The sequence below is a fragment of the Argentina silus genome (assembly GCF_951799395.1).
Source record: "Argentina silus genome assembly, chromosome: 3".
Lineage (NCBI taxonomy): Eukaryota > Metazoa > Chordata > Actinopteri > Argentiniformes > Argentinidae > Argentina > Argentina silus.
Window position 1 is genome coordinate 17661505 of NC_139657.1, and position 15695 is coordinate 17677199.

The 15695-nt window shown below is 43.8% G+C and overlaps 1 protein-coding gene across 1 annotated transcript; it reads left to right on the top strand.

The window, feature by feature from the left end:
• Positions 1 to 40: 40 nt before the first annotated feature.
• Positions 41 to 15240, top strand: vps9d1 (VPS9 domain containing 1). Its single transcript, XM_083666352.1, has 16 exons — positions 41 to 144; positions 489 to 564; positions 1484 to 1684; positions 1792 to 1951; positions 2230 to 2341; positions 4130 to 4192; positions 4386 to 4438; positions 4677 to 4764; positions 5668 to 5753; positions 6453 to 6964; positions 7368 to 7497; positions 7747 to 7952; positions 8184 to 8268; positions 10297 to 10401; positions 11909 to 12022; positions 12998 to 15240. Exons 1-15 carry the CDS (start codon positions 46 to 48, stop codon positions 12015 to 12017), a joined length of 2085 nt encoding a protein of 694 aa, XP_083522478.1. The 5' UTR covers positions 41 to 45; the 3' UTR covers positions 12018 to 12022; positions 12998 to 15240.
• The last annotated feature ends 455 nt before the right edge of the window (positions 15241 to 15695 follow it).

Genomic DNA, 15695 nt, shown 5'->3' on the forward strand with positions numbered 1-15695 from the left:
CAGTGTGATGCTTCCGTTCGCACATAATGTACATCCGGCCCAGTCATGGCTGCATCTGGCTACGACGGTGGCATGAAGCCCCTTCAAAATGCCATGAAAATGGCTAAAGTAGCCATTCAATTGGACGCAGGGAACAGACATAAGGTACCCCACTGTCATGGTTCCAATCGATCTAGAATAACCGTGGCGATCGATTTGTATAGCCAAGTAATAGGCTTGATTGCTGATGTAAACAAACAATCCGCAAACAAGGGAGGGTGTTGGGCTTGTCCGATGTTATGAAATTGATTTTGACAGCATTATGTAACCATTTTTTATTATCACTGAAAATGTTATTGACTGCTAAAATATGTGAGCACCTGATACAATAGTAGCCTCGTAGACTAGGACAATATTGACAATAATGATAGCAGTTAACAATGTTATATGTCCTCGCCATATAACGTTGTCAAAGAAAATAAAACTACAGCTTTACTTTCTCCCTCCAGGAAGCCTACTGTGAGTACCTGAGGAGTATCAACTACATCTCCCACGCACTTTTGGAGGATGCAGCTATGTCAAAAAGTAAGATTAGACCTGTCTGTGTACCAGGCCTATCCCATGATACAAAAGTTAATAAAGGTCTTTTCACAATTGCATGTATTAATTTTCTCTTTTCAATAAAGAGATGTTTACTAAATGAAGGATATTATATCCTTCGTTTCTCGATGAGTCTGCCATACATTTGTCTGTCAATCACTGAGAATAAAGTGGAAAGACATTTGAGCGCATCTGTTAACTTTTTCCATACATCCCTACATTTCATGAGGTACTAGAATCAGTGCATTTCCTTAAGAAGGTGGGGCACACAGTTTTCAAACTAAACAATGGATACTTTTCACCGACTGTACTGTAGATCACCTCATCAAAGCTTTGCTGTGGTTGGACAGCATATGAGTGCAAGAGGATGGGTTTGTGTTTTGTAAGCACAGACTTCCTTCAATTCATTAGCATCATTAGCATACTTTAACTGCTAAGCTAATCTACTGCAGTGATTGATCATTAATTATATGATCATACCATGAGTCATACCAAAGACTCTAAAAAGACCTCATGCCTCTGCTTCGCACTCAGGATTAAGGAGAAGGATTGGGGATAAGGCCCTGCAGTCCTAGCGTCCTGTCTAGGGGGTGTCAGTGTACATCAAGCTGCCTCACGCTACAGTAACAGCAGATAGGATTCTGGCTTATTTACAATAAGTTGTTCAAAAGGTCTGCTGTCAAACAATTGTCTGCTTGCATAGTACATGAGATATGTCAGGATAACTGCGTCAAGTGACTGTGAAGTTGTACTCCCACACTATGGGATCAGTGTTTTACTACAGATTGTCTTAGTCAGTTGTGTGTATTCTTGGTATTGGTTAGTCAGTCAGTGGAGTAAGATACCACTTTAGAAAATATTGATTCTCTCATCTGCTATTTTTCTCTTCTTTGTCTTTACCCAGAGGAAGGAGAGATGGTAGCTGTAGAAGTGGAGAAGATGTTGAAACTCGCTGAGCAGTGTTTGGAGAGAGCCAAATCCTTCATAGGGAAGAGAGATGAACCGCCGACCTCTACCTCTTCCTTTTCCACACCTACCCTGTCAACAGCACTCAACCCAACCACAACCCTGGCTATCTCCGTTGCAGTAAGCCCTGCAAAGACTGGTGAATAACCTGTATTTTCCCCAATGTAGCAATGTTTTCTTTCACATGACTTTCAATCTAAACTCATCCTCCTACTCTGCATACTCATCCTGCTCCGCCTCCTCCAGTTGCGCCACAGGAGACAAGACATATTGATCCGGAGCCTAAACCCAATGGCAGGCCTGGACACCGGAGGGTCCTGTCAGAGGGTGGGGGAGAAGGCTCCCCCTTCCTGCCTCCTGACGTCTTCCAGAAGCTGCAGACAGTGGAGTCACAGGACACCAGGAAGTGAGTAGCAATTGAAGAGGTTTGAGGAGTAAACAAAAGGAGAGTGCCCGTCAGTGACTGCAACAGGACTCTGGTTAAAGTGCTCTTTTATCAAAGAAAGGCTGTCACCATAGATATAACTTTGTTACATTGCCCCGAGGGACAGCTGATTCACACACTTTTATAATGGTATTGAACTGAACTGTAAAATGCACGTTGCCATACTATATGAGTAGACTGTTACCCCTGCATTATCTTACATTGTTACTAAACATGGTGTGTGTGTGTGTGTGTGACAGGGAGCTTACACCTATTGAAGAGGCCTCACGGTTGAACCAGAAGCTGAAAGCAAATTATGAGGCTCGTTTGGCGCGACTCGCCCCTGGTCAGGCCACACAGAAGACATCGCTGGTCAGTCAGTGTGTGTGTGTGAGAGTGACTACGTTTACATGCAGCCTAATATTCCGTTAATAGTCCATATAAACAAATACACTGAATAAAACACCCTCATGTAAAACACTTCAATCAGAATACAGTGACCGAATGACATTTATTTCTACATGCATGTGTAGCCATACTCAACAAGAGCCTTGTCCACAGAAGTGTGGGACTCATTTTTCACTGAACTGGAAAGGCTATTATTTTCTATTTAGCAAGCAGAAACCAGCTTTGATTTAGAGATAAGCACAGCATATTGGAGCACTGGTTGGAAGCATTTTATCTTAATGACCGTGGGCTCCCTGATCCACCATCATCAGACACAAGACTAGTGTCACGCCCCTTCGATTATTTCGCGCGTCTCTGCTGGATTCGGAGAGTTCCAATTGAGAAGTAAAACCACTCGCTGTGTGTCGAAAGATAGATTTAGGCAAAGATACGGACACAATAAAACCTTAGATGGGCGAGTTGTATCTCTAGTTCCACTGGACATGAAGAAGTGAAACACTGTCATGCACTGTAAGCACCTTAGAGATAAGCACAGAATATTGGAGCACATGTTGGATGCATCTTATCTTCATAGTAAATAGAAGACATTTGGCTCCTCTATTCACCATCATCAGACACAAGACTAGTGTCACGCCCCTTCAAGGTGAATAGATTATTTCGGAGGTTATTACGGGCGGCTCTGCTGGATTCGGAGAATTCCAGTTGAGAAGTAAAACCACACGCTCCGTGTCGAAAAGATTGATTTTGGCAAAGATACGGACACAATAAAACCGTAGACGGGCGAGTTGTATCTTTAGTTTCACTGTCTTACGCATGTTAAAGAAACACACGCTATTTTCTGAAATGGTGGTGAGTATTTAGCGATTTTTACACTAACCGAATTGTCTTGTCTTGCGAGGAACAACTAAGCTTTCGCTTTTTGAAAATTTTTCAACATTTAAACCTATTCGGTGGAACAAACGTGTTTTGAAATCCTCTAGATACCAAGAATGTTAAAACGACATAGCGGCCAAATGGATCTGCGATCTTACTGGAAAAGACTTATGACATTTGTGAAGGTATTGTCAAATTTAGACCCTTTCAATCTAATTGCTTTGTTGACTGACGCGCCACGCTTACCATTACGCACGGATGGCACAACGGTGGTTTACTATTACAATTTTAAGATCATATGTTTTTACCTAAACATGTTCTTCTCTCTCTTACTGTCCATTCATTATTACGCACTCACTGAATACACACACACACAGACACACACACACACACACACAATGACTTTTTGGTTTATGCTCAGTTGTTGCTGTTTAAACTCACTGAGATAATAGTTTTTCTGGTTGCCATGTATTCGTGCAGCAAATATACAGTATATAGAGGGGTAACTCAAGGTGACTTTTCGAATTGTCAACTGTATATCAATGACAACCGTCAACCTTTGATGGTTCGTTGCCTAATGTGCTAACTGCAATTGGCCTGAAGTTTCTCCAGCAAACACCATCTGATCTATACCACTGATGTATATAGATAACTGGCAAAACTGGCTGTAGTCTTTGAGGTGATAGCTTTCCAATAATTGTGCCTTTTGGAAAATAAAGCCTAAAGATAATGAGTTTAGAACTGCCTACTTTTCTGTTTCCTAATTGTTTTGTTTGGGGGGTATCTGTAATGTATTTGATCTGTTTAGATGCATTTTGTTGTAGTTTTTTTTTTTTTTTAAATCTCTAATATATCTATTTCTCTTTTTTTCTCATGCAGACTCTCTCGCTTCAGAGGCAGATGATGGAGAACCTTATCATTGCCAAGGCCAGGCAAGATGCTGTATCCTTGATATGCTGTTATGGTTTGGTAATATGGGTTTGGGGGGGGGGGGTGGGATCAATAATGTAAGCAGCAATGTTCTCAGATGTTCTTGTGTTGTCAGTTTACCAGTGGTGGTAGAGATGTAGATTGGGGTGACCTGGTATTGGTTTAGATCCAGTGGACTTGTATGGTTTCCTTAATATGAATGAAGCTCCAAAGGAAGATGGAGGAGAGGAGACTGAGGCTACAGGAGGAGGCCAACAGGTAAGCCCTATCCTTTCAGTTAACACAGGCCTATAGTGTAGCTATCAGCTTAGCCTGGTCCCAGAACTGTATGTGATGTATGCCTATGTCTTGTTGTCATGCCATACATGCAGTGTTAAACTTTACTGATATATGTAAGTGTATATGTTTAGTAAATTAGTGTTTGTTTGAAATGAGCCTACTACCTAGGTGAATGTGACATTCATAAGTCTGTATTGTGTGTGCGCACTATGTGCAGGAGGTTTGCTGCGTCTGGAACAGTAACCCCAGAGGATCAGGAGCAGCGTATTCTGTACACTAATGTTTTGGAATATGAACAAGATCATGTGAGTTCAGTTTCATGGAAAGACTTTGTGTTGATCAGATCAGTGTTTCCTGAGCGAGTGCCACTCGTCTAGTGTACAATCTCCCCAAATTCTCCCATGTCACTCCCCTCCTTCGCACCCTTCAATGGCTCCCGGTAGCAGCTCGCGGTCTTCAGATTCAAGACCCTGGTGCTCGTCTAGGGAACAGCCCCTCCCTACTTGCAAGCAATGGTCAGCCCCCAAACCCCTGGCGGAACACTCCGCTGATCCACCTCAGCTGGCTGCCTGGCACCGCTGCCTCTACGTGGATGCAGCAGCCGCACTACTCGGTCACGGCTTTTCACTGTCCTGGCGCCCCGCTGGTGGAATGCAATCACTGCTGTCATAACTGCAGAGTCACTACCAATCTTCTGCTGTAGACTGAAGACCCATCTCTTCAGGCTACATCTTAACGGTCCCTCCTAAAGACCCCACTACCCCCCTGTACTAGCTTCTCTCCTGTTAATAAAAAAAAAAAAAAAAAAAAAAAAAAAAAAAGAGAGAAGTCTTCTTCTAGCATTGTGACTGCCAATGGTCCCTGGTCTGAGCATTGAATACTTTATATTATGATGACTGATGGATAGATGATTCACTTACTTAAACAAATGTATTTGTTGTAAGTCGCTTTGAATGAAAGCGTCTGCTAAATGCTGTAAATGTAAATGTTTCTCACACTTTTTAGCCCAAGGGACTGACAAGTCATAGGACCATAGCTGACTGAATGTGTCAGAATGCAATTTCAGGGATCAGTGCTAGTCCACAGACGTGGGGTTGAGTAATACTGAATTAGATAAATGGCACTTTAGACAATGTTTTAAAGACAGAAAATGGTTGTGGGTGTTCTGTCCAGTTTTGTACTGATCGTGTATGTGTATTGCCTTCCAGGATTGGCCCAAGCTATGGAAAGCCAACCTCAAGAAGAACCCTGATGATGTCACTCTGGTCTCAGGCCTGGTCTCGTACCTGCTCAGGTACTGGACATGAGGAAGTGAAACACTGTCATGTACTGTATGGGCCGTGTCCGAAATCTCACACTGCTTACTGTTTACTAAAATGATATACTACATACAAACCATACTACATAATATTTAGAGTCTATTGTTTAGTCAATCGTCTCCAGCAAGCGACACATTTCAACATACTACGCCTCATTCATACTAAGAAACCGGCATCTCGCTACTGCCCGCCTCCCTTACCTGCTCCATTGAATTGTGGGACTACATTTGGAAAGGACTTCCTGTAAATTCATACGACATGGAAAGGCAAATCTAGTAGGAAATCCTGGCAGTATGAGCGTTTGGACATGGCCATGGTGTAATTTTACCGTGTAAATTAAATTCTTCTGTGAATCAATTTGATTTGCTCGAGTCACCAGGACAGGATGTCCTTTATGTTTCTAACTTGCTGCCACTATCACTACAGTACATCACAAGAACTCAAAGAAAAATGTTCTGCTTATAAAATGTTCTGCTTACTCTGCGAATTACGTCAGACGTATGCCATCAGGACAAACAGTCATGGGAGCACATTCAGTTTTAACACGGCATGAGCATGGGTGTTAGGGGGTTCTCCCTTTATTTTTGCATCACTAGGAACACAACAATACCTCAGTATTTCTGAATAAGTTGAATGTAATGCTTCTTGTTTGTGTTGTGCTGTGTGTATCCTAGCTGTCCAGACCACCCTGTCATGAAGCTACTCAAACGGCTCCAGTACCGCATCTACAACAGACTCTACCCAATCGTGACCAAGAGCCACCCGCCTAGCCCTGCCCTACCTCTGAAGCCCTCTCGCAGTGCCCAGAGCCTGCTGATCTCTGAGCCCCTCTCCCACCACAACCTCTCCAAAACCACCCCTGCTGGCGGGGGCCACAGTCTGTCCTTGGACGCCCTCTCGCTGTCCTTCTCCCACGACCACAATGCCAACCAGGAGGAGATGGACAGTGATGGACCGCCGACCCCCGTGATAGGCGTGGACCGCGAGAACTCGTTTGAGGACCTGGAGCAGTTCCTGACTCAGCTGGACTGGGCCCCGCCCCATGGTGATGGCACAGACGCTGACATGACATTTGAACCTTCGTCCCAGATGGAGCATGAGTGTCATCACCACATCGAGGACCTTGAGATGAGGGCTCTCAAAGAGCACCTGAAGGCTATTGTGAAGGACATCCATATCGCCATTGGTGAGTGTGAGTGTGAGAGTGTGAGAGTGTGTGAGTGTGTGAGTGTGTGTGTGTGTGTGTGTGTGTGTGTGTGGACACCTTGGAATGTGCTTCACATGCTGAGTTCCAAATCGACCCCTATCTCCCTAGGCAGTGGCACACCTATAGTCTTGAGGATTGGATAGGTACCATATAAGCAATATGGTAATAGCTTCAGATTGCCTTCTGATGTGCTAGGCGCACATGCTTCCGATTGCTTCCACCTTTCCAATACTCTCAGATCTACGGGAGTGAGTAGGTTGCCGGCAGTTGATTTGGAACCAAGCAATATAGTAGAATTCACTTTGACTGGGAGGGCAATGTTTTTTCTATTTGCTTCATCTCAAATCGTGTGTGTGTGTTTGTGTTTGTGTTTGATTTCCAGATCAGCTGCTGTCTCTGTGTTTGCTCTCCTTTGAGTGTCTGAACACGGCCAGTTCCAAGGACCTGTGTGTGGCCAGTATAGAGGAGGCATTCTTCCCTCCGCTATGGAGCCCCCTGTTGGCACTGTTCAGGTACTGCAGCTCTCACCCTTCTGAAGTTGTGGTCAGTAGATGGCACCATAAGGCAAGAACCAGAGATTGTTTCAACCATTTTATCAGCCAGCTGCTTGCTTGTACAGTTCTGTTATTGCAGACCATCATAAAACAGGGGTCGGTCATGTCACAGCACCTGTTGATTAGTTATGCCTACTAACTCTTCACAGCACCTGTTTTAAATATTCCTGGCTGGTAACCTCTCTCTCTGTGTCCTGATCTCCATAGGAAGGTCCATCGAGAAAGGGAGCTGTTCTTGGAGTCCAGTATGCAACTGTACCGCAACGCCTCACCTGGGGACATTGGTGTCGCTCCCAAATTGTTCCCCCTGGAGCCTGCCATGCTGCAGGATTCCTACCCGTATGAATCAGCCGTGCAGGAGCTTCGCCTGGTGTGCAGATATTGCTGTCCCCAGAGAAAGCTGGAGTGTATTGGTGAGTCAGACCCTTTCCGGACTAGGATAGTTTGGGATGTGGCACTCAGGTCCCTGAGGATACAGAGGTAACAGATCTAGTTCATGAGAAACTCAAGGCTAGTGGTTAAAGAGTGATGCAGAATTGACTTGTTGCATTAATAGATTTGACTGTGCGGTAGTGGATTGCAAATTGCCTTTGATGTTGTTGTACTTAGCTACACACATTTGATACCTCTCGTTGTTGTTGCAGTTCGGACATTGCGTCTGATCTGTGCGTGTGCAGAGGACTACCGATGTCTCCATGATGCCGACTCCACCCCAAAAACAGCTGCCATGTGAGTGTGACATCACAACCTCGCTCTGATGGTCTCTCGCACACACACACACACACACACACACACACACACACACACACACGCCCGGCTTCATGCTTGTCTCCCACCTCAGACAAAGACACACACACACACATGTCGCATGTCTCCTCCATAATCACATGGACACAAACTCACACAGTGCAGTGTTACAGTTGAGTTTCTTATTAGACGATGTGTTTGTCCTTGTCAAGACAAGGAAGGGACTTCCAGAAGTAAGTCTTTAGGAAGTACCCAAACATAATTGAAGACCTCCTGCCTGAGTGGTAACCTTGTCAGACTGCATCAGAGTTCACTTCGGCCCGACGCAGCAGGGGTCTGGCCTAGGACCACTGCCCCCCGCAGTGTGCCCCGTCTTGACCCAGCCTTAAAGTGGGTCGACTCGTCTGGAACAGTAGAGTAGAGCAGCAGACAGGGCTATGGGTCACAAAGCCTGTAATGGGAATGTAAAGTGTGGTGTGGACTCCACAGGGGGTTGATTGAACCCTTATTCTCCCAAGGTTGTGGTAGTGAAAGGGTAGGGCGAGTGTAAGCATGTCTGAGAAATAGAACAAGGGTAGTTTACAAGATTGTTTGCTTGAATAAGGAGTTTGCAGCTTTAGGAAGAACCGTTTTAATGAGGGGTATAAGTGTATGCAGGAAACTGATGAGGTAGATGACAAACATTTACCAGCCACATCCACACGGCAGCTTAATGACTGGCCTTGTAAACAGCTGTCTGTATAGACCTGCTGCACCAGCACTCAGCCAAAACTGGCCCAGTGCACCAGGCTCTTTTTGAACTAAAACTGCAATCTCCAATGCCAGCTATGCCTCCCTCTGAACCCTGAACCTGAAAAACACATCTCTTTGTCTCTCTGGTTTTCTCTCTGGTTCTCTCTGGTTCTCTCTGGTGCTCTTTCTGTCTCCTATGATGTTTGTACAGGGCACTGAGGGCCTATCTCCTGCTCTATATCTGTCTCCTTGTATTTGAGTGTGTGGAAAGAGAGATCAGACACTGCCGACATGGTGTGCTGGATCACACTTGGTGTGCTGGATCACACTGGAGCACCATCATTTAGAGACCGCTGGCAGTGCTATGCAGTGGAATACACCAGTTTTTGCTCTCCGTTTCAACTGAATCAGTTTTGTGTTTTAGTTTTTAGTGGAAATAGTTTTCTATCTACAATAGATATTTGTAAGGTAATGTATTCCGGGGTGTGTAGGCCTATGATGTTTGTTTCCCTAACACACACACACACACACACACACACACACACACCCACACACACCCTTTTAGCAGCCATTTCCTTAATTAGTTAATTCGTCATCCTTTTGTTTCTCCCCCCCTCCCCAAGGCCACTCTTCTTTCTGCTTTCTTTCCTTCCTTCCATCTATCTATCTCTCTCTTTCTTTTCTTTCTTTACTCTTTTTGCCATTCCCAATTCTTGGTAGCATTTTGCTGTGTCGTTTTACACTAAAATAGAATTTTGTGTTTGTTATCTTGGAATTTATAGTCTGTAATTACCAAAGGTCACGCCATGTGCAAGGAAGTGCGTGCGTGCGTGCGTGCGTGCGTGTGTGTGTGTATGTGTGCGGGAGTGCGCAGAGAATTGTGATTAAGGATGTGAGGTTATATGAGCCTGTGTCCACACCTCTCTAACCTGTGTGGAAGGGTGTTAGGTTACCTCTAGCAGGGTCAGTGGAGGGCCAGCCATCTACCTTCTCACGCAAGCTGGGTGGGGGAATGCTTAGCGTGTGATTGGTTGATAAACAATGTCACTGGACCAGAGAGAATGCTAATGTAATCACCATTTGCATTCCCAATAGATTTCGAGAGAATGTTCAACATTTTATCTTCTTCAAACACATCCATTAAGTGAAGAATTTGTCTTGGTCTTTTGCAAGTCACGTTATGACACCTTTTTTTTACAATAATGTCTCTCCTCTATCCCTTTCCTCCCTTTCTCTCCCCCACTCGTCCCTCTCTCCCTCTCCTCTCCTCTCTGACAGTGGAGCGGATGATTTGTTACCCATCCTGTCCTTCGTGGCAGTGCGTTGTGAATGTCCACAGCTGGTGTCTGAATGTGCTGCGTTGGAGGAGTTCATTCATGAAGGGTAAGTCTCCAACTCACACAGTCTCAACTCACCTCATAGAGAATGACTCCCTACCAGGTTTTGAATTATACATTGACTCTTGGAGGTGACCAAAGACTTTTTGGGGGTGGCAAATGTGGATATACTGTATGTTGACGCTTCTGGGGGGTGCATGGGGGTGCCTGAGCCCCCCTCTGTGAATCGGACCCTGCTCCCTACTCTGGTCTCACCGTCAGCTCTTAGCTCTTCTCCTCATTCTCCTCTCCAACCTTCACTCCTGACTTCTCAGAACATGTCAGCCTCCCTCTCTGGAGTATCTGGGTCCCGTTGCGTGTCAGCTCAGACCACACTCGACAGGCCTGTTCATCGCAGTAAAAACAGTTTTTTACAGGCTGGTTAGATTGGCAGGGACGGAGGAATGTGGGGAGATTCTGGTTTGGTATTTCTTCCCTATAAAACTACAAATAAAAGCCCACTTTCTGTTTATGCAGCTCAGTGGTTTGGATGAGAAAAGAGGAGGGAGGGCGTGGCTCGCTGGTTACAAGCACTTAGGGCCCTGTTATGTAGGGGCTGTTGCTGTGGTTTGTGATATGACTAATGTAGATAGACGTTAGAGAGACGTTATCCACATGCCTCTTACTGATATGCAAGCATGCAGCGCCCCCACCACCTCACCACAGACTGATAGAGATAGACGCCTCTTTCTTTCTGTTTTTCTCTGTACCTTTGGCTCTATCTACCTATTTCTATTTGTCACCCCCCTTCTCATTCTCTCTCTCTCTCAGTATCTCCCTGTGTATCTCTCTCTCTCTGTGTATCTCTCTCTCTCTCTCTCTCTCTCTCTCTGTGTATCTCTCCCAAACACACACATCCACCCAATCAGCCCTGGCTCCAGTTGCTCTCGTGTCTTGGTCTCGTTAGCTGAAGGTCATCCAGAGTTGACATGAGCTCTGGCCCCCGACCACCGCTCTAAAGCAGACCTGCTCCCTCCTTACTGTCCTGCCCTCCCCCTCAGATATCTCCACCCTCCGCCCCCTTTATATACAGATGGCTCTGAAAAAAGCCTCCTGTTTTACTGGCCCATTTCCCTTGTTTAGTCACGGTATGGTCAAGGATGAAGATGATAAAAATGTTCTTCATGGCAAAATTAGGATGGATTAAATATTGGGTGCTGTCCATTTGCAGTGATTTGTAGGATGTGGCTCTGCTGAACTTCTCTGAACGTTTCAGAATGTTGAAGTGTAGAATATGGAATGATCATCCCAATTCCATCTGTGAAATGTTAAAATGGAAAAATGGAATGTACCACATCATCCTCAACGTCCTACAGAATCCTGAGGATGATGTCTTCCATTAAATTTTGTTTACATTTTAGTCATTTAGCAAATGCTCTTATCCAGAGCGACTTACAATAAGTAGATTCGTCTCAAGTAAGTGAATCAACTATTCAGTCATCGTAAGACTTTCTATAAGAATAAGTGGTCACAGTGCTAGAGAAAGGGAAGTTAATAGTTTTTCTCTGTCACAGGTATCTGATAGGAGAGGAGGGGTACTGCCTGACCTCCATGCAGAGTGCTCTGACCTACGTAGAGTCATTGCACACAGGAGCTCACCTGTCCTGCGCCAAACTCACCTGATACAGGTAAGCCTTATGTCTGAACCACACTGGTAAAACTTGCTTGATTTTAACCAGGGGGGGCTCAAACTGTCACTGAAACTACTTGGGAGCTAATAGGATCAAATACAGCACACTTAACACACCAACCTCAAAAACCAGGTGTGTAAACGCAGGGCAACAACACAAATGCTCAGTCCTGTGCAAGACCCCATCACCAGAGTTGAGAAGCACTGTTCTGGAGTCGTCTTGTCTTTTTTTTTAACGGCACAGTTAAAAAGACAAAATTTGACATGATGCCATAGAGTGGGAAGGGGAACCCAACTAGATGTGATGTTAGTGATTGGGGTTAGAGGGTTCAGAGTTTCAGTATGCAGTTGGAGGGGCCTGTCAGGTGGGCCCCAGAGCTATTTTCCCACAGCAGCGAGGGGATTTGCTCAGGCATTAACTCCATGTGACATCATTAAACAGTTCCCCGAAACTCCCTGTGACATAATTAATTCATGCTAACTAAACATTTGATTTGCGAGTGCTGTGGAGTTCTGCAGGCGCTGTCGCTTAGGCCAGGATGTTCAGTTGTGAGAGGGACACCTCTAGTCCACATTTCTGCTGCTGGAATAACAGATTCGTTTTAATGTCAGTCTCCCCCATACAGACATGGATATATGGCTTCACTGGTCTCCTCTCCTTCTCTCCTCATTGAAAATGGAACACTCAGTCAGTTGTTGCCATGGAGAGGTGAAAGGGGGTGATTGGAGCATCCATGTACAGTAATCTGCTCTCGTTGGATGGCATGTTTTGCAGAGTAGAATCACTAATAACTTTTTATTGGAATTTGTGAGTGGTTGACAAGATCTGTTGGTTTGCTCGCATTGATCTGAATTGATCTCCATTTTAAGAAAAATCCAATACTATTTGAACCTAGGACATTATGTACAGGGTTGGACTAGACCAACAAACTGATCAATCTTTAATCAGTTTCCATTGTGTTTGGTGTTACAGGCTGCTGCTTTGAAATGGAACCCAGTTCCCAGCCCTTACTAGCTGACCTGCAGACACATCTCCTGATGACACCTACTGCAGACTGGAGCCTGGTGAAGGAGTTGAGCTTTATTCACATGTTCTGCCCAGAGGAACCTTCTTGGCTTTAAACTCATTTTCTCAGTGGTCTCCCGGTGCTGGTTCTGTTCAGTCAGCTAGGTGATCACAAACGCGTGCCTCCTGATCATTGCCATTGACTCGCTGCACCTCAGTAGTCCAAAGTGGCTTCCTCTCCATGTCTCCTTCCCTACATTGGCACTGATTTGAAATAATTGGACTAATCAGCAACTACCTGGATGGATTCCTCCATATTGCTTTCCCGCATATTATGTTTTATGATCAGTGCAGATGAAGGAGAGTAGGAAAGGGGAGGAAACTACTTTAGATTTATTAGATGTCCCCCATGACTAGCTGCACTATACAGGGGTCTCTCCACTACAGGGTCTTTGTATGAATCCCCTTATATACAGGGTCGAAAGATCAATTGCTTATAGCATATGTCAACCTGAAGCTGAAGAGAGATCAGCTAAATATTTTATTGCCATTGCCTGATATTGCTTGGTTTTATTGCTTATTAGAATTGACCCGATTAAATTTTATTCAGCTCTGCCCTGAAAAAGCACCATTTACCTCCATAGAGCAAGTGTTTGAAACTGTAAAAGAAGCATGGATTACTAAATGATTATGACAGATACAGTATGTTATTCTTATTTTAGGAGATATTGTAAGATGAGAAAATGACCAGGGATGCCTTATTGTCATGTGTTCTGATCAGTTTCTTTTAATATTTCCATTCATGAGATGTTTTACGATAATGCAAACATGCTGGTAAAAGGAATTAGGTCAGTCGGAGTGATTATGATATTGCTATTTATTATTCTAAGTTTGTGTAACAGCCATTTATTTAATCTTTCCCACCCCCCTCCAGAAAAACTGAATAGAATGCACCTTGAATAGAACATGTTTTTTAAGTTCACTTGAATTGTATAATTGGTCATTTATAACCTGTACATATCCTCTCACAATATGTTCCGTTTTTGTTGGTGAATGTGCACTTGGGTGTGGTTATGATGGAGACTCACTACATGGATGGGGATATCATCTCCCACTGCCACAATGGTTATTGAGATGGTTCATCATAGTTCTCTGTAAGAGCTGTATGGAAGTAGCTTAGAGTTGAAGCACAGGGATAGGGAATTAAATCTAACTTTTTGCACTGGTTTGTCCCACTTTTAAATGTTCCATCAGTTCAATTAAATGGCTGTAGTAGAGCGAGTGTGTGTGTGTGTGTGTGTGTGCGTGTATGTGTGTGTGCACGCACATGAACTTGCAGATGAAATATTAAAGCCACAGGGACTGCAATGATATGCTAAGTTTGTTTGCACCATGTATTGTTTTAGACTTTAGACAGATTCTGACAAATTCTTAATTAACTGGTCTAACTGGTCGAGTATTAAATTGTGAAGTTGAGAGGTGTGTTTATTAATTGAGAATTGAGTATAGATGGTGTTTTTTTGAGCCAGGTGGCTAGTTAGTTTCTATCAGGCTTCTAACACTTAGCTGTGGAGATACAACTGTTCTTTTTACTCCACTCTGCACACCTTTATGTTAACAACTCCACAGAGAACTCACAACTCTTAATGCTTGGTTCAAGAACTTCCGTTATTATTTTTATCCCTAAATTTTTTTTAAGTGCTGTTGTTTTTCTTTTTGCTATTTAATACTTTTTATTTAGTCTGTCAAAGAAATTAATGGGTCCAAAAGTTAATGTGAAAAAAAAGTATTGTTTTGGGAATGCTGTAAGAATTGTAACACCCGCTTTCTGCTTTCTGTCTTAGAACTATGTGGAAACATTATAACACCAAAAATATACTTATTTGTTTGAATGATAATGATGATGTACATATAATAAAATGGATAGGATTATGTATGCTGTTGTGTTACACACAGTAGATAAACCACTAGGTTGACGCAACCAATATGTTATAACTGTGACTGTTTTGTTTACTGTTTTTGACTGATATAACGGATCTTTGCTTTCACTATTTGACACCATATGAATGTTTTAAGGCAGATTTCATATACTATTTAACTGAAAAAAAACCCGTTTCTCTTCATTGCAATCTTCGTGGATTGGAGAATCTGGGTGGTTACTGTGAATGTCGGGTGCGTAAGTGTTAAGTCTTGGAGGTTTATAATAAATAAAGACGTAGATGAAAAAGAGTCTGAGAATGTGTTCATTATTACCACTGAAATGTCATAAATACATCCCTCATTCAAACAGGAATGAAAGCATAGTTCTGCAGTGTTCAATTCACTACAATACAACTTTATTAATCTAGGCTGCACTCAGTGAGCCCACAGTAACGCTTGCTGTTGTTGTTTTTTTATTTTGTATTTATTTATTTGGAGTCCCAGGCAGAGAGTGATTAGAGTAATGTTGACCTGATGGGCTGCTGAGGAGATGCTGGGCTGGAGGAGAAGCTGGGGAAGTTTGAGGAAGAGGCTGGGTTGGAGGGTAAAGACCATGGAGGCTGGGGGTATGCAGCAGATATACCTATCTATTCCAGATCTACTAGACAGTGGGGCTGATCTGGCATCCAGGGAGGGGAGCAGTTCAGTGAGGTCTTCAAGTACTGTAGAAAACAGATATGTGACC

What these genes read in the sequence shown, in the direction of transcription:
- vps9d1 (XM_083666352.1), top strand. Translation starts at nt 46, where the DNA reads ATGGCTGCATCTGGCTACGACGGTGGCATGAAGCCCCTTCAAAATGCC. An exon ending in CCACACAGAAGACATCGCTG is followed by an intron (nt 2,342 to 4,129) that starts GTCAGTCAGTGT and finishes TTTCTCATGCAG; the next exon opens with ACTCTCTCGCTTCAGAGGCA. An exon ending in CTACAGGAGGAGGCCAACAG is followed by an intron (nt 4,439 to 4,676) that starts GTAAGCCCTATC and finishes CACTATGTGCAG; the next exon opens with GAGGTTTGCTGCGTCTGGAA.